The sequence below is a fragment of the Manacus vitellinus genome, unplaced genomic scaffold (genome assembly GCF_001715985.3).
Source record: "Manacus vitellinus isolate BGI_N305 unplaced genomic scaffold, ASM171598v3 scaffold_1_pilon, whole genome shotgun sequence".
NCBI lineage: Eukaryota > Metazoa > Chordata > Aves > Passeriformes > Pipridae > Manacus > Manacus vitellinus.
The window spans coordinates 21,785,337-21,811,943 of NW_021939396.1; the positions used below are offsets into that span (position 1 = coordinate 21,785,337).

The 26,607-nt window shown below is 39.0% G+C and overlaps 1 protein-coding gene across 1 annotated transcript in view; it reads right to left on the reverse strand.

Annotated features, from left to right (window-relative positions):
- Nucleotides 1-26,607, reverse strand: part of CPQ (carboxypeptidase Q) — a 151,968-nt gene that overhangs the window by 26,156 nt on the left and 99,205 nt on the right. The window contains exons 6-7 of the mRNA XM_018078211.2: nucleotides 17,633-17,724; nucleotides 7,282-7,483 (exon numbers count right to left, since the gene is read on the reverse strand). Coding sequence (XP_017933700.1) covers nucleotides 7,282-7,483; nucleotides 17,633-17,724 — 294 coding nt within the window. The remainder of the gene's footprint in view (nucleotides 1-7,281; nucleotides 7,484-17,632; nucleotides 17,725-26,607) is intronic.

Genomic DNA, 26,607 nt, shown 5'->3' on the forward strand with positions numbered 1-26,607 from the left:
TTTGGCTTTTACAGTGAAACACACTTATCCACCATATTTCCTTTATGAAAGATAAAAGAAGATATTTAAAAGGAAAGGAATGCCCTGGAAAAAGCAATACAATATTGCTAATTATCAGACAACAGTGTTGGTATATCTCAGACTTACTGAGATCAAGACTCAGGCAAGACATGAGCGTACACCATAAGACCCTTACCCCTCATTTACACAAAGAAATCAGTCCAATAGTGATTGGTGTTGGCACTGTGCTTCAACACATGTCCAGTGCAGCGGGAACTCAGCAAGTACAAAAATGTAGCACCTGTAGAGTACCTAAAATTACCTAAGTACTTATAATACTATCCATAAAGCTTAGTTCTCTGAGTAGTGTTCAGGAGTTTTGTCTAACTTTTTGCTTCATCAGTGAGCAGGAGACATTTGCCTTGCATTTGTCAAATAACTGGAACTCTATGTGTGATTCCCTATGCTAAACATCTCAAATCACAAGTGATGCAAATGCTATGTACTGAAGTGAAGAAATTAATTTTAATGTCTACTTTTAGGGAAACTTTTTTCTCTTTCTCTCATCTTGTAGGAAGGTCTTTGTCAAGTGCAACATCCCTGACCCCTGCACATTCAAATTAATGGCCTTTCAGCATTGGCTTATGAAGCCCTAGACTATGTGAGGCTGATTTTTCTTCTTTTTCTTTACAGCTTTTATTCTTTTGGAAATAAAAAGAAGCTTAGAAACTGGATCCAAGGAGCCTGCCCAAGACTGTGGACAGTACTGAGAGGCAGTATTTCAAGCATTACTGTGGAGTATCACTTCCTAACAGTGACATAGCCAAGAGTGAACAGAGGTTACTCACAATTTGGGAAAGAGAGTTTACCCAATTCTTCATGTCCAACTGGCAACCTCAAGTCAGGGAGTTTTCCCATTACACTGCTTTCTCAGACATGACCCTGGCTGACACCAAACAGAGGAACAGGCGTGGCTCAAGCGTGCTGGCAGCCTTACACTTCAGTCTGATGCTGCAAGGGATGATGGGGGTGAGGGTAACAGGGAAGTATGCTCCAGAAAAGGGGTAGAACTGAAGGATTTAACCTCTTACATAATAAGAAAGGAAATAATCCCTGTCAAAGTCTAGTGTCTCAGGCCAAAATACAGCATATTTTAGATGAAGGTTATAAAGAAGCACTATGAAAATGAGAGAAATTACATATTACAGTATTTGTTTGCCACATCTAAATGACTAATAGATTAGGTTAGCAATGAATTTTTCATTTCTGAAGAAACATTAAAGTTAGATTAACTACTTGTGTATTAGTTTCTGGAAGAATAATTCTTCCTTTTATGCAATGTAACAAAAAAAGCAAGACACTTTCACTGTGGAGACAGAGAGACATGAACAACCATCAAGGTTCAGACTGACATGGTAAAAAGGAGTTTCACCTTTAGGTCACTGGTTGATTTTTAAAAGAGGAATTGAAACACACCTTTGGGGAGTTGGTTGATGTCCTGGGTCAGCTCGATCTCAAATACAGCTCAGCTCCTAACAAACAAGTGTTCCCATCATAACTACCACAGCCATTGTGTCACAACAGCCATTCTTTTGCAAAAATAAGAAAGCATCCCATTTTCATCTTCCCAAACCCATTTAAAGCTGAACTACTGTTCACTGGAATCACTTCATTTCGCCTTCTCAGATTCTTAAGGTTTTCAGGGAAGGCTGACCCAGACCCACGGTTGCTACCTTAGGAACTGGTCTAAATCACATTTGAAGCATCTCGATAATCATCAGGTATCTGTGATCATCAGATACCTTGCTTTTTCTACAAAAATACCCAAGCACTGGTTTAGCAGGGCTTGCTTAGTGGGTTTTTAACCCTTTCAAACACTGAAGAAGCCTGTTGTGAAAAGGTATGCTAAGAAACCAAATAAATAAACCCAACAAACCCATCTTCCCACCAGTATTTGCAAATTCTAGCCAAATTTGATTAGGACTTAGTGTTGCAAAAGAACAGCTTTATTTGTGTGCCACAGTTTGGATGTATCCCTAAAAACAAATACATAATTGAACGCTTAAAAAGAAAGATGAGAAAAATAATTGCATAATTATTAAAGGAGCAGTCTTAGAACCAATGGTCACCTCAAACTGTAAAACCACAGCATGAAATACCACAAACCCCTAATTTAATTTGATTTATGCTTCATGGAAAGGCAAAACAAATGTTATACAAATATTTTCAGTAGCTGAAAACTGGCTATCAGTACAAAAACACAGCTACAGACACTCCTCGTTGCTGGGCTGAACTGTTCTCAAAACAATCCAAAGTAAGGGCCACTGATGGAAATATTTCTGATATTCTTCAGTCATAACGCACCAGAGTGCTGTGTTTGGTTCAGATCACCTTGCCTGTGCTTTAGAGGTATTAATTAAGCTTCAGTCTATGGTTTGCTAAGCACTCTGAGCTCTCCTGGCCTCTCTCATCCTAAAATCTCAGAATAATCACCCCTGTTTAGTTGCACATATGTTTAAGTAACATTACAAATAACATTTCATTGCACACCCATTAAAAATAAACACACTGGAAATAGCAGAGATTAAGGAGACACGGTCTCTTCGGCTGTCTCAGGAGCAGCTATGAAATCTCTGAAAACCACACATAATGTTGCCCTCTGTGGATCTTTCAGACTAAAAGGAGCAGGAGGAGCAGAATATTAATAACATAAAAAGATGATCCAAGAATTTATTTAGCAATGAAAACATGAAAAATTCTAGAGAAATTATGTGAGAAACCATTCTTACTTTTCAAGAAGTACACTGTATTTTCTCTCACTGTTGTAGAAGCAAAGCCACCAAGTGTATTTTCAAGAAAATATTTAAATAAAATTGATGAAGTGTCAACACTTGACTGCTTGTTTAAATTGGATAAAATTATAAAAGCTGTTCAATTTGTTTCAATGTTATTATATACAATAAAGGTTTATTCAAGCAGGGAGAATACTGCAGACAAGGTGTGAAGATTACATGATGTCTTAGACGTCTCCCCGGTACAGTACAAAATACAACCTAAATCATCCAAAATTCTTTTACTGAAGCTAATTTCTTCTCACTGGGGCTTGATGGGGAAAAAAAGAATCAGTGTTCCTTTATGCTGCAAGAACATTGCTATTTGCTTAACAGGAAGTTAAATGAACCAAAGCTTCAGCAAAAAACCCCCACTATCAATTAATGTGACAAATTTTTAATAGGAAAGCAAATCAGATTTATTTAAAAACTGAGGTCTTGGTTCTGGTGTATTCAAATTTTCCCAAGGCTGAGCTTATAGTTTATATTTTTCACAGTTTATGCTTTCTGAGGAGTACAGATGTCTGTGGGAGACAGCTTCCATTCCTGCACTGCTCCTGATGAGTGTACTTTACACGTGTAGCCCAATGACTAATCAAGAGGACCATGGCAAGCTGTAGCTGTTTATGCTCCAGGTGCACCATAGCTGATGAGATATGGTGTACAAGGGCCCAATATACACTGCCATCACAAGTACCACTCACATTATCAATTGAAAACAAGGCATTTGAATGTTAAATTTTTCTCTCTTCTATTATCAGTTACACTCAGATGGGAAGCAAAATGAAAGTACCTGAGGACCATCTGTAATGCTCCCAACACCTTACCTAGAAAATAATTCTGATACCCTTGCATTTTCTAAACACGGGCTGAGTGGTGAGTTCTTATCAGAGTATCACAGAATCACAGAAATATGCTGAGTTGCAAGGATCATCGAGTCCAACCCTTAGCCCTGCACAGGACCATCCCCAAGAGTCACACCATGTGCCTGAGAGTATCATCCAAATGCTTCTTGAACTCTCTCAGGCTTGATGCTGTGACCACTTCCCTGGGGAGCCTGTTCCAGTACCCAAATACCTTCTGGGTGGAAAACCTTTTTCTAATATCCGACCTAAACCTCCCCTGACACAACTTCAGGCCATTCCCTCAGGTCCTGTCACTGGTCACCACAGAGAAGAGATCAGTGCCTGCCCCTCTTCTTCCCCTCCCAAGGAAGTTGTAACTGCAATGAGGTCTCCCCTCAGTCTCCTCTTCTTCAGGCTGAACAGACCAAGTGACCTCAGTTGCTCCTCATACAGCTTCCTCTCAAGGCCCTTCACCATCTTTGTTGCTCTCCTTTGGACACTCTAATGGCTTAATATCTTTCTTATATTGCAGTGCCCAAAACTGCACACAATATGCAAGGTGAGGCTGCACCAGTGCAGAGCACAGTGGGACAATCCCCTCCCTGGACAAGCTGGCAATGTTTTGCCTGATGCCCCCCAGGACATGGTTGGCCCTCCTGGCTGCCAGGGCACTGCTGACTCATATTCAGCTTGCCATCGACCAGGATCCCCAGGTCCCTTTACAGTGCTGTTTTCCAGCATCTCATTCCCCAGTCTGTCTGTGCATTCAGGGTTGCCCCATCCCAGGTGCAGAATCTGGCACTTTCCCTTCTTGAACTTCATATGGTTGGTGATTGCCCAGTCCTCTAACTTGTTGAGGTCTCCCTGCAGGGTCTCTTGAGGGAGTTAACAGCTCCTCCCAGTTTTGTGTCATCTGCAAACTTGCTTAGTATCCCTTTCAGTCTTGTGTCCAAGTAATTTATGAAGATGTTGAAGATCACAGAGCCCAAGATGGAGCCCTGTGGAACCCTCCTAGCAACAGGTCATCAGCCTGATGTTCCCCCATTCACTATTACCCTCTGTGCTTGACCTGTGAGATGACTGCTCACCCACTACATGATGTGTTTATCCAGCTGTGCTGGGTATTTTGTCCAGAAGGATCCTGTGAGAGACAGTATCGAAAGCTTTACTGAAATCCAAAAGATTACATCAACTGGCTTCCCTTGATCTACCAGGTGGGTTACCTTGTCGTAAAAGGAAATGAGGTTTGATAAGCAAGACTTTCCTCTCATGAAGCCATGCTGGTTGTGACCAAGAACAGCATTGTCTTTCAGGTGTTTTTCAATACTTCCCAGAATAATCTTCTCCATAACTTTATCAGGCACTGAAGTGAGACTGATGGGTCTGTAGTTTCCAGGGTCCTCCTTCTTGCCCTTCTTGAAAATTGGGACAACGTTCACCAGCTTCCAGTCAGTTGGTAGCATTCTGGATTCCCAAGACTGCTCAAAAATCATTGAGAGAGGTTTTGTGATGACATCAGCCAGCTCTTTGAGGATTCTGGGATGAATCCCATCAGGCCCCAGATCCAGCTGGAGCAGCAGGTCCCACACAATTTCAAGGTCAACTGGGAGTTCATCATTCTCACAGTCATGGTCCTCCAGCTGAGGGCACTGAGACCTCCTTGGTCCGTCATCCATTTTGAAGATAGAGGCAAAGAAAGTGTTAAACACCTCTGCCTTGTCTCTGTCCCTGTTTGTGAGGTGACCATCTTCATTCTGTAATGGGCTGATGATATTTCTATACTGCTTGTTGCCATTAATATATTTGAAAAAGCTCTTTTTATTATCTCCCGTATTTCTGGCATCTTCAACTCCAGCTGAGTTTTAGTTGCATGTATTTTCTCCATACAGTGGCAAGTAGCATCTCTGAATTCTTCCCATGTCACTTGACCTTGCTTCCACTGGACATATACCTTCCTTTTTTGCCTTATTTCCAAGAGAAGATCCCTGTTCAGCCAAGCTGGCCTTCTGCCTTGCCGTCCTTCTGCCTTGCCTGCTTGACTTACGACATTTGGGCATTATCTGCCCCTGTGCCCTTAGCAGGTGATGTTTTAAAAGCGACCTGCACTGATAGACCCCAGCACCTTCAAAAGCATTTTCCCAGGGGACCTTACTTACTAATTCCCTGAGCAACCTGAATTCTGCTCTCCTCATGTCCAGGGTTGAAGTGCCAACTTCTCCTGTCAACAGAGATTTCAAACACAATCACTTCATGGTTGCTGTGGCCAAGACAGCCACCAATCTCCACGTCACTCACAAGATCGTCTCTGTTGACAAGTAGCAAATCAAGGAGGGCATCTTTCTGAGTCAGTTCCCTCAGGACCCTTAGGTCTGAAACTCTGGACCAGCAAAGGCTTTTCTAGGGTGTGGAGGATAATGCATGGCTACAGCCTCTCAGCAGTGCTTAAGGTCTCTAAAAACAACTCAGCACACCATTGTCACAGCTGAATGACATTGCACTTAGCAGCTTCCACCTCGCCTAGAAAGCAGTGCACCAGCTGAAGATAAATCCCTAGCTGTTTAACAATATCCATTCATCCATACTTCTTGCCCAGCATAGATATTTTGGTTTGAAAATTAGGAATCCATATGTTTTTCAAGGCAGTCAACTTTATGGTATCTCTGTACACCCTGAGTGAGAAGAAAAGGGTTCTGACTGTAAATAAAAATAATATATTCTATGATTCGCTGTTTCTTCCACAAGGTAGAAAATAAGGCAGTTAATAAAACATTAAGACATTCTAATCATATAGTAGCAAGTCGTAAAACTACCATGAGAAATGTGCCAGCTTACTTCAGTCATAAAACACAGGAGAAAAAGAACCTTAAAATTTTAAAACTGACCATAATTTTTTTAATATCATGGTTATGAAACCTTTCTACCATTATTCAAATGTAAATTCACTAAGGTTTCACCCAGGCTGGCCTCCAGTTGGAATTCTTGTGTTTTGAAAGCCTCTGTGCTAGTGTGGGGTCTCATGCACGGGAGTGCTGCCAGTGGTGGATCTCTCTCACAGCTTACAAGGTTCTTTGCCAAAAAGCTGCTCCTCGCTCGGGCCAGATACAGTCCTCCAAATAAACCCCTAAACCACTTCAAACTTTTATGAATTTTATCCCTTTATCAGACCTTAATAACCCATAACCTTTCAAATGTCATGTCTCAAAAACTTTGTTTCTCCAGCATATAAAACAGAGAGAAAAAGCCCCATATTTCAGAGTGAAAATAATAATAATTAAAAAAATATTTCTTCTGCATTGGAGAATTCCCCTCTGCCTTGGTTTACTATTTATAAACCACCAGTCTGGGATTAATTATTATAAATCCTTAAAGCCGAAAAGAAGATTTTAGGCATTTTATTCTACGTATAATCTATACCATTATTAAACTGCAGTTCAAATGCACACTATGTCCTACTTCTGTTGGTCACCTTTTAACATTTATGCATTTTACTTACAGAAGATTTTACTCCCTGGAGAAAGTATTTCTTACTATTTTTAAAACACCAGACCACCCATCTGACATGGCACTGCTTGGGGGGAGCAGTGTCACCTGTAAACCACACTCACCGGGCACCCCGTCTCTCATCCAGTAATCGATGTCTGTTCCATCTGCATTGTCGTAAACATCTGTAGCATTGATGGGCAGCAGCAGAGTCATGATCTCTTTCACGATTTCCCGAGCTTTAGCACTGCCAGTAAAACCCAGTCCAGATGGCTTGAAGGTGCCCTCATCAGACTCCATGACGATATCAAAGTTGGAGATATTTTCCTAAACATGTAAGGAAAGAAGATATTGTGCTGTGGTTGCTATTTTAACTGGCATCATATACCTGATTCTAGGTGTCAGTGTGAGCACACTACAACAAATTTGTTTAAGAAGCAGAGAAATTCTTCCTGTGACCACGTGTATATAAGCATAAATTAAAGGACCTAATCTTTCTGTATGAAAATGCTGAAATAGTTCAAGTTCTGTTCTGAGGCAGCAATATTCTGTAGGAGCCACAACATGTCTGGTCTGCTGTCCCCAGATACTTCCTTTAAGACTTCTGAAGTGTCACCTAGAAAATAAGCCATCACTACCATATTGAAGGTTTCACCTGCAGCTCTCCCTTTCTTCGCAGACCTGAAACTCAGAAATTCTGCTGCAGTGTGGAGGGTATGCAGTCCCGTGGCTTTAAAATTAGACTGCTTAGACTGTGAAGGACATCCTAATTAAAAAGCCAGTTGCTCTCTGTTCAGAAACACATTATCTTCAATATACCATGTAGTCAACTCTGACATCAGCTGGAGGACTGAAATGCCGAGATTCTTCCTGACCTGAAGAAATAATATCTATTTTAAGGGAAGTTTGTGCTTCCAAGGCAAATCATCACAGGAAACATGAAATGTAAGATTTTGGGTACAATCAGAACAGTAACATTTGCGTATAGTGTGCACTTGGAAGAATCTTTCTAGCTAAAAGGACAAAAATTAACATACAGAGCAATTAATTTGCTTCCCACATTTGCTCAGATTGCTCAGTTACAAAGGTTTAATTGGAGTAAAATATGTATGGATTTTATGTGGAGGAAGATCTCACTCCTTTGGAGAAGCACAAAACTTTTTTTCAAAATAAAACATTTTATGGTCATGTCAGGCAGAAAAAAGCTATACTTCAGACCATCTTCAATGTGACTAAGAGAACTTACTGCAGGCGTTACTCTTATGCCTAGATCTCATTCCACAATTTTATGGCTGCCATAGGTTGCTACAAGAAAATCCTTACAAGAGATACATGATAGCAGCAAGTAACAGATCCATTTCATTAACAGCTTACATAAGCCTACAATTCAGCAAAGAATTCTTTAACATTTTCCTGGATATAAACCCAAATATAAACTACAGGTGGCTGTGAATGATTCACCTAAGTTTTAAGAAGTCCTTTATAGAATTTGCCAAGAATTGTGTTTTACACTTTCCCAAAACTTTTCTCTTTTGAGTGAAATAAGTTCTAACATAGCAGAGGAATTTACTTTTACATGAGAAATATATTCAGCAATTAAAAAAATTAGTATAAAATATTTGCATGATGAAGTAACTGTAAATGTTATAATACTTTAAACTCATTCAGCTACTGGAAATCAAAGTGGAAATAACCAATCTTGTCACCAAATTGGCAATCATCATTTTTATACAGTGAAAAAAAAATCTTCAGTTTGAAAAATATTAAATGTAAATAATTAGGTTACATGTGGTTTCTAGGTCTACCATCAAATGATGTATTAATAGGTCATGAGCCTCAATGTGAATCGTGATTCACAGATCCTCTGAACATAGTGGGAGAGAAGCAGGCCAAGAAAAGTACACTGCATGCTAAAAGGGACTGCTGATGCTCCAATGTTACAGATACAACAGAAAGAATGCTTCAAAATATAAATATTCTTTATATCACATGCCCAAGGAGCAAGACTTAGGGAAGACAATACATATTTCAGTGTGCTGCTGAATTGCCAGTGAAAGCTAATGTAAGTATAGTAAGCACTGCATAGATACCATGTTATGGTACTCAGCCTCTTTGTTGAGTCTCCAAAGTTGCACTTCTGCCCATTTTTAGAGAAGGTGAAATGAGGAGGAGCAGCAAGACAAGGGTAAGGAAGTATTTCGGGCAGTGAAGTGAGGAGAAGAGTGAGCTTGGGAACAGAGTGGATACCTAGAAGAAATCTCACCTATCACTCGAAAGAACAGAATCCCTAAGTTCAAAAACTTCATAAACTGCTAGTATCACAGCAGTCTTCCGCTGTGTTTTCTCACATAAATTTTTGCATGTGTTTTTAATATAAAACTGAGTAAACAAACCACCCACAATACATTACATCATATTGTTGTTCTGTAAGAAAGCTGTTCAGTTCTGAGAATGTGCTGGAGAGGCACGAAAACAGGATACCCTAGGGAGAGAAACTGACTTCACTGGGGAACAAAAAAGTAATGGGTCACAACTACTTGAAGTACCATATATCCTTGAGAAAGCTTTTTCCCTATTTAGTCCACTAGAAGATAGGATTACTTATAAAACTATTCACCATCGAGTTTGAAAGTTGCAGTCTTAAAAAAAGATTGGTTTTACTACACCCATTTTTGTACAGCTATATTGGCATTTGTAGTTACACAGAAAGAAATACATACTTGAAAACATGCTACAGTGAAGATGCTTTGTCATCATTTGACATGTACAGTGCAGGAATAACAGCCATGAGCAAAGTGAGGTAAGCCCTCACATTGCCCCCTTGACTAATTCAAGGGAACAGCACTACAAAACAGAAAGATTTCAAAAAAACAAGTGCAGGTTCAGCTGTTTCCTTCAGTTGTGCTCATAGTGAATGTACCAGTTAAATAAGTATTTTAAACTTAGTATGTAATTTTTTTCAGAAAGTAATTTCATTTGCTACATTTTGATATTGTGCCACTTCTCTTGGTATGTACCAGAAAATTAAAACTTGTTTGTGTGACCTGCTGCCATCATCAAAACAGACTTTTATCCTTTACCTTCCTATGACGTGGTCATAGAAGAGGTCACCTCTCTTTATCTTATCATGCTTAGGTCTTCAAATGAATTTTTAAACGAAACGTAACAATAAATACTACATGGGCAAACTTGCTTTCTATAGCTTATGATTTTCATTGAACACACAATCAGGCATGATCCTTGCCAATACTTCTATTTTTAATTTTAATTTCTTTTATTTCTGTTTTCTCTATAAACAACCTATTTTTATCTCTGTTAAGAAAACAAAAAAGATAAGTACTTTTTATCTCTAAGGCAAAAACTTGGTAACATGAAATCACAGAATCATGGAATGGATAGGGTTGGAAGGGACCACAGTGGGTCATCTGGTCCAATCTCCCTCCTCAAGAAGATCACCCTTGAGCACATTGCACAGGATTGCATCCATGGTTCCTGAATATCTTCACTGAGGAAGAATCCACAACCTCTCTGGACAGTCTGTTCCAGTGCATCCACACAGTAAAGAAGTTCTTCCTCATGTTCAGGTGGAACTCCCTGTGCACCAGTTTCTGCCTGTTGCCTCTTGTCCTATTGCTCAGCACCACCAAGAAGAGCCTGGCTCCATCCTCTTGACACCTTCCCTTCACATACTTAAAAATATTAATGAGGTCTCCTCTCAGGTGTCTCTTCTCAAGCTTGAAAAAGCCCAACTCTCATTCTTACCAGATGTTAAACTAGACTCCAACATCTCATGACTAATCTACCAACTCACTGATGGCAATCCCTCTTACCCAGCTAAAGCAGTGACATACCTGGAAGTACAATGGAGGGAACAGTTACGCTAAAAGCCTTCAGTAATTTGGGGCTATTTAAAATAGAGTATTACTTGTCCAACAGTTCATTTACTGGTTTTGTTTTTCATTCCACTGAGAAAAATGATCACTTTACAAGGAAAACACAACAACAAAGCACTGTCCTTGAATAATGGTTCATTTGTTCCAGTGATAAGGGACATCAGTTAATCCAACACTGTGTTTTCAGATTTCTGTTATTGATTTACACTTAATTTTAGGAAACAACACCACTTGTATTCCCGTATTTGTTTCAGAGCAGTTGGGAAACAAGCACAGCACGGCAACAATTGTGTTGCAGAACTCACAGCAAAATGATGGTCATCCCACTTGTAGTACTAAAAGTGGGTTTAAATCAGCACCCAGCTTTGTTAGACTGGCAAATAAGACTACAGGAAAAACAAAAAAATCCACTGGAAACACCTAAGTGCATGTGACAGCTGGAAAAGAAAAAAAAATAAAATATCCTCTAAGTATTTAATAATATATAAACATGATGTAGTGTAATTTTGAGTTGCTGTTTAGCATGAAGATTACTTAATGAAGCAAAAGAGCATAAATGGAAACTAGAGAAAAAACCCCACCACAACAGCTGTTAGGAAGCAGAGATGCACCAGCATCAAGGCGTAATAACCACCAGCCATAAGTGTGATCATACCATTCACACTCTTTTTGAATGAAGACAGGGAAAATCAGGCACACTGTGAGTTATAAATTTTTGTAAATGATCCCATTATATGGGAGAAAGCTGCTTTGGAGTTAAAGATTAGCACAATTTTTTCTAGATGACAAGGTATGAATAAGGCTCATAAGTTTGTTACAAAATGAAATATTCTTCTGCCACATTTTATGGGAAAACAGTCTGTAAAGAAGTCCACAGAATTTATGGCTTGTTCTGTATGACAGTTACAAGTTCTGACCTCTGGCAGGCCAATGACAAAAATCCCAGTAACTTCAACAGCCCTGGAGCAATTTGGTCATGTACTTATTAGCATTTCACTCAGTAAAAACGTACTACTGGCATGTCTTGCCTTGCACAATACAACGACTGTTTCCTCTGTATTGACTTCCCAGCACTCACAGAGATGACCATTCAGTATTGTAAGTTCCCTGGGGTGATAGACAAGAAAAAGCAGACAGCTCTGAAGATAGCAGCCGGCTAAGTAAGGCATGCATTGGATTACCTGAAGCCTTGTCTTGGGAGGTTTTTTTCTTTGACAAAGAGGCGTATCAAAGAGAAGTGTTCTCCCTGGAAAACGTTCCATAACTTAAGCCCTTTTACTGCACAAATATAAGGGTATCAAAACAATGTCTATGACTCTGAATAACCATCCCACCACTGTCCTTTTCTGAAAGGTTTTAGGTTTTCACTTGAAAATAGGCAACATCGCCAAAATTAAAAATTGTAGTTTACATCTTTCAATCAAAGACGATGTTTACTCCTTCAGGAAACTAATGAGTACTTCTGTAACTTTCAACAGAAGATTTATGAAAAGAAATTTGCAACACCTTATAAATTATCACGGCACATACATCATTAATATTTCCTGGTTTTATGCAGAATGCTTTTAGGTTCTCATCTCGGTAAGAGGTGAAATGTTGAAATGAAAATAAGCCAATGAGGACAGTTCACCATGGCGAGTCAACAAGAAGCAGTAATTTTCTGTCTTGTACAGCTGCAGGGAGTTTGGATTGAAGGAGATCAACTTTCTTACAATAGAACATCTCAGTGGACCAAGGACCCATGTTTGGGTCAATCTGCCTGGAGTATGCACTTGAAGCAGCTATCCTCAGAACACGTCTCCACCAGTTTCATATGGCAGCCCTGCTATTCACTGGAGGGAAAGAGAGGAAAGATGCAGAGACAAAAGTTCTTCTCACACTAGATATGTATGAAATTTGGAATGAAGACTAAGCATCCAGGAGACACACTGTCATGACTGATTTGGGGTCTTCCGTGCTTCGGGTAGTGTAAAGAATGAACCTGGTTTTGTGTTTTAGCAAAATCTGGCTTTCTCTGCAACTTTCACTAGGTAGCTGATTCCTAATTAGTAAGAATTATGAATTCCTTCTGACTTAAAACTGGTATAAAATATAATTCTATAATCATGCCGCCTTTACTGTGGTGCTACTGGCTGTTAATTTGGATTCTGCAGAATACAGTGTAATTATTTTCTTATTGCAGTTTTGCAATGGAACATTTCACTCTTTATGCATTTCTTTCACTTCGCAATGAAAGGGATCAACAGTGGTCTAAAAAACCAGCAGTAATTTTACATCATTTTTGATTACAGAAAATACTGCCTGAGGACAGTCAATAGGCAAACAGTCAACATATTTTGCTGGGATAAAAGAATACTCATTAAAATCCTCTATGTGTTTGGTTCAAATCAGAAAAAAAATTCCTGTCTCACGTTTCACTAGAGTACTTGGTACATCAGGAAACAACCAGAGTTTTCTGAAAACTCTGGTTTTTGAGCAGCCAGTATTTTCTGGGGAAGAATCATTTCACCTGAAAGTGACAAGATAGTTTTAGGATATTTGCTTCTTAGAGAAAGCAACTCATGAGCAAATCATAGTACAGAACCTGATGTGACCATCAACAAAGAGTACTTAAACTATTAACAAAGAAATACCAACATTTCAGAGAGTTCTGTTTTCATGCAGATGCAGTTTGAGCAAAATATAAAATCTTCTTGGTAATAAACACACAAAAACCAAACCATAGTAAATGCTGGTGATTGATATTTTTCATTAAGTTTGACTTTTACTAAAAAGTTAAAACAATGTATGGCATTTGCACCAGAAGTTTAGGCAAGTCTCGTAAAAATCATTCAGATAGGAATAAAAGCACACAGAAATATTTTAAGAATGCCTTCTGTAATACCGTTTGAATTAAATTCGTAACACATTAATGTCTCCAACGATCACAACAGAGTTACTAAAGTAAATTTGAATGTGACCTAGGATCTCTTAGTCTTTTAACTACAAAATGTATTTGCTTTCTGAGAAGATTGCTATTCCAAAATAAATATTTTCAGCCACTCATAGTCCCTTAATTCAGCTGAGTAAATAACTGTAACCTTGTTTCATGGTACACAGACCTTTCACTGAAACTACTCCAAAGCAATGAAAAGGGGGACAGATACTCCATTACATATACTTCTTTCTCCCTTCATGAAGGCAGCAAAAGAGTAAACATACAAACAACTTAAAAAGCCCTAGTGGAAGGCACTCACATTTTGTTGTTAAATGTTGCAGGAGAATCTGTACTGAAGAGCTGCAACACGAAGCCATTTAAAACTACGTTCCTCCAGTTCTTCCATTCAACTTGTATAAGAAAGTAGCGTTGCAATGTTTCACATTTCTGAAGTTATTTACTATATTTACTGTATTGTAAGAGCCCTACTTAGCAACTGGGTCACACAACACTAAGCATTGGAAAAAGACTACAAATACAGCGTCGAACTCCAAGATCTGGAGCCTGATTTGCACTTAGATCCTTTAATTTCATTACCCTGCATCAAGATAAGGAGCTTTAATGTTAAGGAAAAGCAACCCTTTTTCTAGTCTGGGATCAAATCTAATTATTTGCTAACAGCTAAAAGCAGTGAGCACTTCAGCAGGTATCTCCTTCGTGAGCAAACGGGTTGGTAACTCCCCTGCGGGGTTTCTGCCCCATGGTCAAAACTGAACAGGTGCTCTGTGATGTACTAGTGGGTGGCAGGTACCCTTACACTAACGGAGGCACCGAAACTGCCAGAAGATACACAGTTTTCAACTCTTGGAAATGGCTTAGAAAAATCATACAAACGAAACAATGGATGAGGACCATGAGATGCTCTCCAGAAAAATATTTGATAAAATGAAAGCATGGTTGCATGAGTAATGTATGTGTCTGAGGTTAATCTGACTGCAGTTGGGCAAATATGCTTTTCCTAAGCATACATTCACTGGATGCTATCAGAAACAAGAGACAGCACTAGACTGCCTAGAGCACTAGAGCTTTTGATCAATCCAATATGGCAGCTCTTATATTCACACAAAGCTCTGAATAGCCACTATACCCTATCACTAGCTTTAATAATCAGAAATGATAATACTGGGATCTACAGAAATACTTGAGTGATATAAATGCTGCTATTATGCAGGGATGTGAGCTAATTATTGGCACCATCCTAAAACTACTATGCTGCTACTACTATCTCAGTTACTTCTGCAGTAACTTATCCACTTTCCAGAAGTGGCAACCTACAATAACAGATGAGGAAGAAAGACCTGAATTAAACTGAAAGAAATAATAAATAAGCTACAAAAGCAGGATTATCTGTACTTGTCCAGTACTATATTGTCTTCATTTCTTCTCCCTTGCCACATTTCCACTGATGTGAGGAGGTAATTTACAATCTCAAGGAAATCCATGTCTGCCTCTGCTGAATTACTGCATTCATATTTCTACTTGTTTGTAGCGAACTAAAGTCATAATAAATCCAGCTATGTAGATGAGTCATACAGGCTGTCTTTCATTTAACAAGAAATCTTTAAATACCACTCTTATTTAACTTGTACTCATTACCATCAGCAAGCACCGTGTGTGCCATACTATTCTAATTGCCAGAAATTTGAGCAAGTAAATCATTAAAAGGTTAAGTTATTTTTCATGCTAAACATAATGTACAATATTAATCTGCTTTATTTTGTTATTATGAGTAATGTAATGTCCTACAGTAGTATCAGTTTATAATTACACCAGATCATATGGCACAGGGAAAACAAGAACAACAAACAACAGACAGATGTCATTTCTGCTTAAATCCTCCATTGTAAATAACAAACTCTTAAGTTAGACGGGGCTTTCTCTGCAGAGCACAACATTCAGAAAGAATCTCATCAGCAGAGTAAGAACTAAGATGCATCTTTGTCTCAAACTTTTTAAAAGCAAAGTAACAAAGTATCTTTCAAACAACACTCAGTCTGCTTTATATTTCCCTATTTGATCTTTAGGCCTACTTTATGGTATTATTTCTGAATATAAATCTTTGAGACGACAGCAAAACGCAACCATTTTGGCAAAGATGAGACATGTACGAGACAATTTCACATGTTGCTGACAGCACCACCATAGGGTGGATCTTATTGTCTAACACAGAAATCTACAGAGGTAAATCATCAAATATATTTCTGATGAGTGGTGTGCACTAGGCACAGCACATCCTTCCAGCTCCTCCAAAATGCAGTTCTGTATATAAGAAGCATCTCTTTCAAGTGCTACCTATTCCAGAATATTCTATTTTAGTTTAATCCTGCTGAACATCAGAGCACCAGTGGTAAATCCAGAGTCCTTAACACATACTAAACTGCAACCTGTCACGTCCCTGAAGCTCAGAAAGCAAGTTCTTTGGTACCGCTGCCAAATAAATGACAGAGCTAAGCTACCGCTATAATTTGGAGATATAAGGAGGAACAACATTATACATGGGTAGTTAAATACACATCTTAGTAATATTCAAATACTAAGTGGGAAATAATTGATTTTTCATCAATTAGCCAGAAAACTGTAATCTCTGTAATGCTGTCTGACAACTCTACTGCAGATACAATTTGATCTAATTTTGTTCATCACAATGAATTGATTCAAAATGAAATTTCTGTTTATTTGTTCTGATAGGTTGCTTAGCATTAAAAATATACTGTTAGGAATTGTTGTAAGTCTGCTTTCATGCTATTGTAGAAAAGGTAACTTCCTAAACACATCTGCATTCATCTCCTCTCTGCCTTGGATGTATTAACCATTGCTGAGAGTTATAATACTAAACTAGGGAAGAGAATGCAAGATTACTTTAGACTAGTTATACAGGTACAGCCTAATTTTTCTGGGAAAAAGAAAAAAAAACCCACATACTCTAAAGACTTACCCCCAGAACAGTTTTGGCAACTGCTCTTTATGCCAGGATGCACTTTGAAACACCAGTTGTTGGCGGGAGAGACAGATGTGATAATACACAATATTTTTATTCTGATAATCACAGTCGTAGAATTTGTGTGTTCTTTGCATCATCAGAAATCAACCTTTGAAGATGTTCCAGATCCCAGAAAACTAGCAACTGGCGAAGTGTATTACAGATTACACGCTACTAAGATAAGATAGCAAAGATTTTTCTTTATATTATTTTATGTTTTACATTGTAAAATGTTATGGGAAAATGCAGTGAAGCAGAAATATATAAGGCAAACAAAACTTATTTATATTGCAAACATATGTGGACCATTCATCATTTGTTCTCAGAGAGTTAGCTATGTTTGAAAGCTATGGCAGATATCATCATGAAATATCTGTTCCAGAACAGTTTTGTGACAGAGTATCTGAGGTCAAGCAGAACACGTATATGTGTGGTCACATCACCTACTGTTAAAAGTAAAATGAAGTTTACATTTATGATTAAGCCCAGAAAATATACTTGCAGGCAGAACCAGAATCACTGGTTTTGGTTAGATATTAGCTGAACATTTTGACAACAATAATATGCAAGTCACAAGACTAGGGAGCAAAGTGCTGTCAAGAAAATGACGAAAAGACGTAATTTACCTTGTGCAACTGATAATATTGTTTGGCACCTATTCCTCCTTGCTCTTCTCCTGTCCACAGCACCAAGCGCAGAGTCCTTTTTGGGTGAAGTCCTAAAATACAGTTTTTAATAATGTTTTTAGTACTAAATATGTATATAATTAAGCATTGTTTGCATTGGTCTCCACTCTCCAATGGATGAAAAACCTGGGTTTCCACAAACTAAACGCAAGCTATTTCAAGTGTGGGGTTTGCTATCTAGATACTGTTTTCTTGTTTAGAGAGAAAGACTGGGGAGTGGGAGAGAGCCCACATGAGGAAGGAGTGGGCAGCTGTGGTGCTGCTACCAGTTGCAGCAGCACAAGAGAAGTATATTCTGGGGACATGCTGCAAATGTCTGAAAACCGTAACATAAAGTATCTACCTTGATAGATTTCTGAAACACGTGCTTCTGTCACTGTGGTGGTCTGCAGTAAGGAACGCACATCTGCTTTCAGCAGATCCAAATCAAATTTTCGTGAGAACTACCATTGCTTTGTCATGGTTAATTTATTACAATTAATTGAGAATGAGCTGCTAGATTTTTATGGGAAATGTTCATCCATTTCAAGAACTGAGGAGTTCTGTAATATCATTTTGCATTTTACCAGAGAAATGAAAAGCAACAATCTGTATTTTGGAATCTGAAATACAGTTGGCTGCCAACTGTATGCATGACTTTCTGAAACAAGGTGAACATGAGGCCATTTTCTACTTTGCTACGGGAGCTCAGTAAAAAAGATAAGTTCTCAGATAAATTTTGAACCCATTTCTGCCATGGCAGAACTGAACAGATAGAAGTTGTTGCCCTTTATTTATTTGATTGTTTCTATTCATAAATGAATACATTTGAGACATCAAACTTGAGAGCATGGAAGAGCAAACAGATAAAGAAAAATGTGTTCTCTGTGCAGTGGAATGCTAATTATGTTAGAAAAAAAAAGACAAAACAGTGAGCAGATTATCACAAGTGATAAAGCATAAAGTACCACACACATCTTTGTGCCAAGGAGAAATAATATCAGTATCACCAGCAAAACTTAGTTCATTTCCTAACTGAAATGGTTGAAGATTGCCAATAGGCCTGACCTTCATTAATTTTTTTCTCTCAACACAGTGGATATGATCTGAAGATTTCTTTCTCAAAACTACATGCTAGCAATCCTCATAAGTGAAGGCAGAGTATAGAAGGAATAACCCAAATCTGAAGAAAACAACTTGGATTTTCCAATATTTCATAATGAAGGAAGTGCAAACAAGTGGTTTAAAGGTGTATTTTCTAAATGTTAATCTGCTGACTGTAAACAGAAAGGTTGTCAAATCTCATTGCTTTAAAAATAACCTCCCAGTGGATTCCCTGCTCTCCTAAATCATGACAGTACAGGATTAGCCTCCTTCACTTTTCAAATCAGATGTCCAATGAGGTAAAATTTAAATAATAAAATAGCTATTGGCTTGAAGTCAGAAAGATTTAAGCCCAAAATAACCACAAATGTGTTAGCAGTTTGGTTAGAAGAGATGGCTGTAAAAAAGAAAAAGTGCTGGGTATAAAGTATAGAGCGGCCAGTCCTGTGGTACGGTTCCAGTGGCACTGCAGTTGAAGTGGAAAAAAGAGGTTTACTTGTCATATCACAAAATGCAAAGTGCTGAAGCCCAGTCTCAAGCCCACCACACCAAGGCTATGAGAGCAGCTTTGGTAGGAAGTGCTTGAGACAGGAGCAGCAGCTCCTGCCTCCTCCCAGGCAAAAAACAAGATGCTTTAGTCTGACACTGCTGCCCTAAGGGGGACTTGGGTCAGTGATCAGGGTCTTCATGTTTGGCTCAGATGGGCTGTAACCCCAGCTGATTTCTCCTGCTTTCCAGGAGCTTGAGATCTCAGCTTACTTGTGGAGAAGAAGTTTGAGATTCTTATGGCCCTTTCCTAGCTCGTCATTGTATCTGTCCATTGAAGCTGGGGAAATAATGAAGTCCTACTGAGCTTTTGGTCTTTCAGTCCCGGAGGCGGTGTATCAGCTCTTCCCATCTCACAGATTCCCATCAGCAAATTCATTTGTGTGCTCTACTGAAATTAAATTGGTAACTTAAAAAAAATTAAATAAATATATATGTAAGCTATGGAGGCAGTTACCTTAAATAGAAGCAAAGTGTACAGAGGAAAATTTAATTTCCTCATTATCTTAATCTGAAAGTGATAAGTATTTATCTACCTGTTATTAAAAACAGAGCTATTGTGACCAAAGAGCAGCAAACAAATCTAATATTCACAAGTAAAATTGCCAAGAATATTCTCAATGCATGTTTTTATTTAAAAACAAAACAAAACAAAGTACTGTACTCAAGTTACAATTTTTTTTTACTATTACGTTTAACTATTTTGGTTTGCTTCTTAAAAACTACAGCTCCCTAAGCAAGGTTTCACCTCCACAAATCAGAAGTCTTGCAGATCACAGCTCAAATATATATGGAAAAGATACGATAAAATATCAGTTGGACTAGAAAACTATGTTCTACGATAGGTGTATAATGTAGAGGGGTACGTAGACAATTTTAAAATGAAGGAAAACTGTTTCACAAATAAAATAGTGCCTCTTTCTTTTTTATATGTATAAATGAATAATCATATTAAAAATAAAGAGGATATCAGAAGAGAAATCTACAGATGAATTTAAAATTCTTCAATGTTTTAGAAAAATGTATTAGATTTTTTTTTCCCCTCTCCTCGAAACTTAACTGGGAAATACAATCATAGTTTACTACAAAGGTACATTTTACTAATGATCCTCTACATTCTTATGGTTTATCTCAAGCATAAAAAATACTACAGAGCACTTGGGTTCCTAAGTTAAAGAATGAAATAAAAACATCAATACAGTTGATCTACGACTAAGGATACATGTGTAGTAAGCACAGCAGGACACTTGCTCCATTACAGTCCCTCTGTGCTGGAGTGGCTGCCACCCTTTCATTCTCCTTGGGTACCACAAACACTTCAGTCATACCAAGATCCAGCTCTTATTGAGTCTATTTTCTGTTTCTTTTAAATCATCACAGATCGTTCACATTTGTAGATACCACCATAGACTTGAATTTTATGTCCTACATGTCTTGGTCATGCTTGATAGAATTGAGACACTCCCACACACCAAAACTGAAATGTATTGTTTGGTACACATAGTGACAAATTATAATGACCTGTCACATGCAAAGTAAAAAAATAAACCTGCTTCACTCTCAAGGCAGCACATAAGTCAGGATGGAGAACTTGAATCGTCTTTTTTAAATCAAAATAGAGATCAGTACTGTAAACACTAGATTTCCTTCAGTAACTATTTTCCCACTTTATAAACATAAATCCTTACCGATGGAGAGGATTACAAAGATAAAGTATTTTCTAAGAAGACAATGTGTATATGACTAACAGACTTCTTCAATGTTGTTCTAAGACTGATCAGCTCACAAAACTGTAAAAAGCATTCCACCTTTGTGAAAACAGATTTTTATCCCTGCAAGTCAAGGCACTGGAATCATGCACAAACAAATCAAATAGTTCATCTTATATAAGGCATATAAGGAAACTGCAAATGGGTGTGAGTAGATTAACAGGTGTCGTGGTTTAACCCCAGCCAGCAACAAAGCACCACACAGCCCACTCCTCCACCAGTGGGATGAGGGAGAGAATCAGAAGGATAAAAGATGGAAAACTCAAGGGTTGAGATAAAGACAGTTTAATAGGGAAAGCAAAAGCTGCAGACACAAGCAAAACAAAACAAGGAATTAGTTAATTCCCAAACCCCTGCATAAATGGTTTATCAAAGCCTTGATCTGAGCATAAAGTAGAATGTGCTGCTTGAGGGAGGTGATTCTGCCCCTCTACTCTCCCCCCTGGTGAGACCCCACCCAGAGCAGGACCGGATGGATGGAGCTCCTCTCCAATGAAGAAAGGCTGAGAGAAGGGAAGGCTCCAGGGAGACCTTAGAGCAGCCTTCCAGTACCTGAAAGGAGTCTATAAGAATAAAGATGGGGAGAGACTTTTTAGCAGAGCCTGTGGCAATAAGGACAAGGAGCAATGGTATAAAACTAAAGAAGGGTAGATTCAGATTAGATGTAAGATTTTTTTTACAATGACAATGGTGAAGCACTGGCACAAGTTGCCCAGAGAGGTTGTGGATGCCCCATTCCTGGAAACATTCAAAGTCAGACTGGACGAAGCTCTGAGCAAACTGATCTAGTTGAAGCAGTTCCTGCTCATTGCAGGGGAGTTGGACTAAGGGATCTTTAAAGATGTCTTCCAACCCAAACTATTCTCTGATTCTGTGTTTCCTTACTTTCTAATACTGCCTAAATCACTAACGTAATTTGCTTCAGCAGCTACTAGAGAGAGCTATATACAGATATATCATCCTCAAGTCTTGTCCGCTGCTGCATTTAACATCATGAGCTACAGCTTTTTTATGCAGTTATCCTGGGGCCTGAAATTTCTTTAGAAGGGTATTTATACGACAGGTACTAAGATACATGATGCTGCTGCTGACAATCTTTAAATTCCTATTGCGCTCCCTACCTTTTTCAGGTTTGCAGCTGATTAGACATAGGGGATTTACTGTGTGACATTAGTTGGGATATTTCTATCATGCATACACTTCTCATAGAATGCCTGGAATTTCCAAAACCTCTGCCACAGTTTAAGATAAAAATAAAACCAGTACCGCACATTTTGCTAAAGAAGATAGGAATGCATCATCAAAACCAGTGGTAAAATCTGCTTCCATTTTAAAAGACTACTACCTGATTCATGTATTCTGTGGTATAAGCAAGTACTGTGTTAGAGAAAAGGCTCTTACCCCTAGTAACTTGTTTCCTGGCTAATCTCAAAGAAGATACATATAGAAAAAACTGCAATTAATAGGATGAAAGTAATAACACAGTTAATTGAACATGTCCAGACTTTTTCCTCTAAAGACCAAGAAGAAGTCTCTATTCTAAACCAGCAGGTCTTTGGCTTTCATTCTGCTATTAGAAATACCACCCTCTATGGTTCAGACAACTGATCTCACAAAAGTGTCTGTCTAGTTAGACTTTTATTTAAGAAGAAATATTTTTATTTGAATGACAATGATTTAACAGAAAGTAATCATAGAATCGTAGAATGGCTTGGGTTGGAAGGGACCTTAAAGACATCTAGTTCCAACCCCTCTGCCATGGGCAGGGACACTTTTCAGTAGACCAGGTTTCATCCACAACTTACCTGGGCAACCTGTTCCAGTGCCTCACCACCATCACAGCAAAGAATTTAATTCTGAAGCCATTGTTCCTTGTCCTGTCACTACATGCTCTTGTAAATAGACCCTCTTCATCTTTCTTCTAGGCCCCCTTCAGGTACTGGAAGGCTGCAATTAGGTCACCCCTAAACCGTCTCTTTTCCAGGGTGAATGATCCCAATTCTCTTAGCCTTTCCTTATATGAGAAATGCTTCATCTCTCTAATCATCTTCGTGGCCCTCCTCTGGACATGTTCCCGCAGGTCCACACCCTTCTTATGTTGCAGTCCTCAGAGCTGGATGCAGCTACTTCAGGTGGGGTCTCATGAGGGCAGAGCAGAGGGGTAGAGTCACCTCTCTCGCCCTGCTGGTCACATTTCTTTCAATGCAGCCCAGGACATGTTTGGCTTTCTGGGCTACAAGTACACACTGCCAGCTCATGTCCAGCTTCTCAGCTGGACATTCACCAACACCCCCAAGTTCTTGGCAGGGCTGCAAAGTCAAAAGCAAAGCACACCTCTAAAAAACCTTTTAAACCTTGACTATGACTTATTTCTAATTCTCTAGCGAAGCTCAAATTAGACATGGGAAACAGCTTTTTGCTTGGGAAACTGCCTTTGTTTTCTTCTTACATCAGTTTAAGGCAGTGCAATCTCCTTGATTTTTGTCTGTTGCAGCACTGAGGACAAAGTACTGCACAAAATAGCATTGGAAAGTGAGTAAACCTCTGAGTCTTGAAGGTCAGGAGTAAAGAGAGACGAGGTTTGGAGGAGAAGAGACATGGGATCACAGGAAGACAGAAAATGGGCAGATCTGGGGCTAGGGAAGAAGAAATGAAAGTGGAGAGAAGAGCCAAGCTCAATACTGCAGCTCAGTCTTGCCTGGGGCTGACAGCTTGCTCAGAAACATGTTTCAGGGGCTAAGAGGACACAACTCTGCCACTGGCATAGACTGTGAGCAGCTGTCTGGACAGGCCCCTGCAAAGAGGGCACAGGGGGACAGCAGTGCCCAAGGTGAGCCAGGCTAGGGAAGGACTGGGCTTGCAAAGCATCAGCAGCCTTGACTGCAGTGCACCAAGACACTGAGATTACCCAAGCAATTTTCTTTTCCTGTTTTTAGGGAGGCTGATGAGCTAACGGCAGAAGGGCAGATTTACAGATGAGTGGAGGTGGGAAATGTGAGAGGTTTTAGATAGCTTTATTTTTAAAAAGCAATGCAATATCCAAGAGGAAATGTGAAGGAAGGAGCTGGGTATAAAAGACTGGAGGGGAAAGCTGTGAATGATTTGCAAGTCTAGCAACTAAAAATAACATGGATTAAGCCTTTTGACTGGGGAGATGAGGGGGAGAAGAGGGAAACCAAGCCCAGAGCCCATTGCAATGGGCTGCAAGTCAGGCAGCAGTACTGCCAGAGGGAGGGTTTCTCTGTGGACACCTTCATGCCAGCCAGCACTACAGCTCAGGGGCAGTTCAGATGAGAAGTGCTGTGAAATGTGCTCTTCTGCATATGCGGTTTTTAAAAAAGAACTGGTTAGTGTAATGTCATGAAACCAATACAAGTCATGTCTACAAAAAAAAAAAAAAAGGAGAAGAAAAGGAAACACATTACTTGCCTGTGTAAAACAGCAAAGCCCAGAGTCAGCAGAGGACTCCTCCACCCTGTGCCCTGCTCTGGTCCTGTCAACAGGTTCTCTAAGTCCCGCAAAAGGAAGACACTGTCCACCTTTAAAACACACCTTATTCCTCTTTAGGAACACAACCTTCCTTAGAAGTTTTTGGAGATCTCATCAAATTGTGGAGCAGAAAAGGCAGTGCAGGGCCCCACTCCCGCACTCTCTAGGATTACAAATAGCTGTGGTTTGCTCTTACCGAGTGGTGGCTCTGCATTCTGCCTCTGCTGCCCCTCTCTTTGGATCAGAAAAAACCCAAATCTGTTAAACTATTCCAAAAACCTATGAGTCAGAAAATGCATCAGCCACACTTGTGTCTCCGTATCGAAAATTTATACCTTAAAAAAATGACAGTAAGGATGAGATTCCCCTGACTTCATTCGTAAAGGATTTCAGCATTTCACCATGTCAGTCATGTTACATATTTGAAAGAACCCAACAACTCACAACAGCCTCTACTGCCAGACTTTTAGCATTTTTATAGATAAACAAAGCTCAGATTTTATCTTGAATTTCTCGGGTAAATTAAAGCTTGCAAAGAAGCAACAGTCCACAAGACATAGGGCAAAATTGCTATGTCTAAATTTACCACCAGATTAACAAATTTTTGTTTGCAGTCACCTCTCTGCTATGTCAACAAAGTATGAAAATTGAAGATTTAAGTACTTGCCAAATATGCATTCAAGTAAATGTTAAAATGAAGGAATATATGCATTTGTAGTGTAACAGCATATGCAGATATTTCGTACCAAGTAGATTTACTAGATTTGAAAAGGTGATCAGAATAAAATATGCAACTTTGGGAAAGCGGAAAGAAAGTAAGAAGAAGGAGTTAATATCAGGCATATTTGATTAAAGAAAAAAACCCCACTGACAGTAAAAGCAGTCAATTATGTTTCACAACATATCTCCTAGACAGTAAGCAAATACACCACCACAATTACAGGAAATTGAGAAAAATGTTTAACAAAATTTTTGGCAAGTACATTAAAATTGCAGTTATATGACTTCAATTAAACTAGCAGAAAAGGAAATACTCCAGTGACCATATTTTTAATAAAACATATCTTTAGTCCTCATATATTAGCCAGTGAATTTGGGCTGGAGAAATGTAACTTCATACAAAGACTACAGTGAACTGCATAAAAATCTGTCTAATGGTTTTCCAGTTGCATTAGTCATGGGTATAATTCAGATGAGAGTTACAATTTCAATTTTAAATAAGTTTTAAGGGGGAAAAACTGTCTAATCAACTCCCTATACGTTACATAAAAAGTAATTCAGGTAGTATATTAAAATTCTTACATGCACTGTTTTAAAAACATTTCTGTAGTTTTCTGTACCTTTCTCCCATGAAACAGAAATTTAGTTGTGCCAGATCCATGCCTACATCTATAGGAACTCCATTTCCCCATAATGCTGGTAAACAGATGAAGAGAAGGAACTACACATAGCACCTATCGCCATACATTTCTCCTATACATCATCGTCTAGGAATGCAGGAAAGCTGTGTAAAAGGTGTGATGACTGGGATTAGCTTTTGTCAACAATCATCCTTCCTTCATCAGGTTACTCCAGCAGAAATGGCATCAGGCATCGTGCCCTGGGTGTGGAAGAGGAAAATGTCCCCTGTTCATCTACTTGACTCCTGGTATTCACTGGTTCTGGCAGCTCCCCATAGCAAATATTTTCTTACTTGGAAGAACAGGACTCTCAGGAGCACTTTGAGGCACAGTCCAAGCAGGAGACTTCCTGGTCTAACATGGCATGCAGACATGACCAAACATGAGTTCAGTGCACAAGACAATAGCAAAAGCAGGGACTGCTTTACTTACTCTGTAGCATAACCCATCTCTATAATGGTCATTGGAGCACAGCCTTTCCTAAAGTCTATACCAACTACTTCAATAGAAGCAGGAGTTCAATTAACAATAACTGGCAACATCTTATACTGGTTGCAGTGGAAGCAAGTGAAGTGGAAGAGGACAAGTTTATCATTTGGCAAATTCACAGCACAGCCATTGCCTTCTG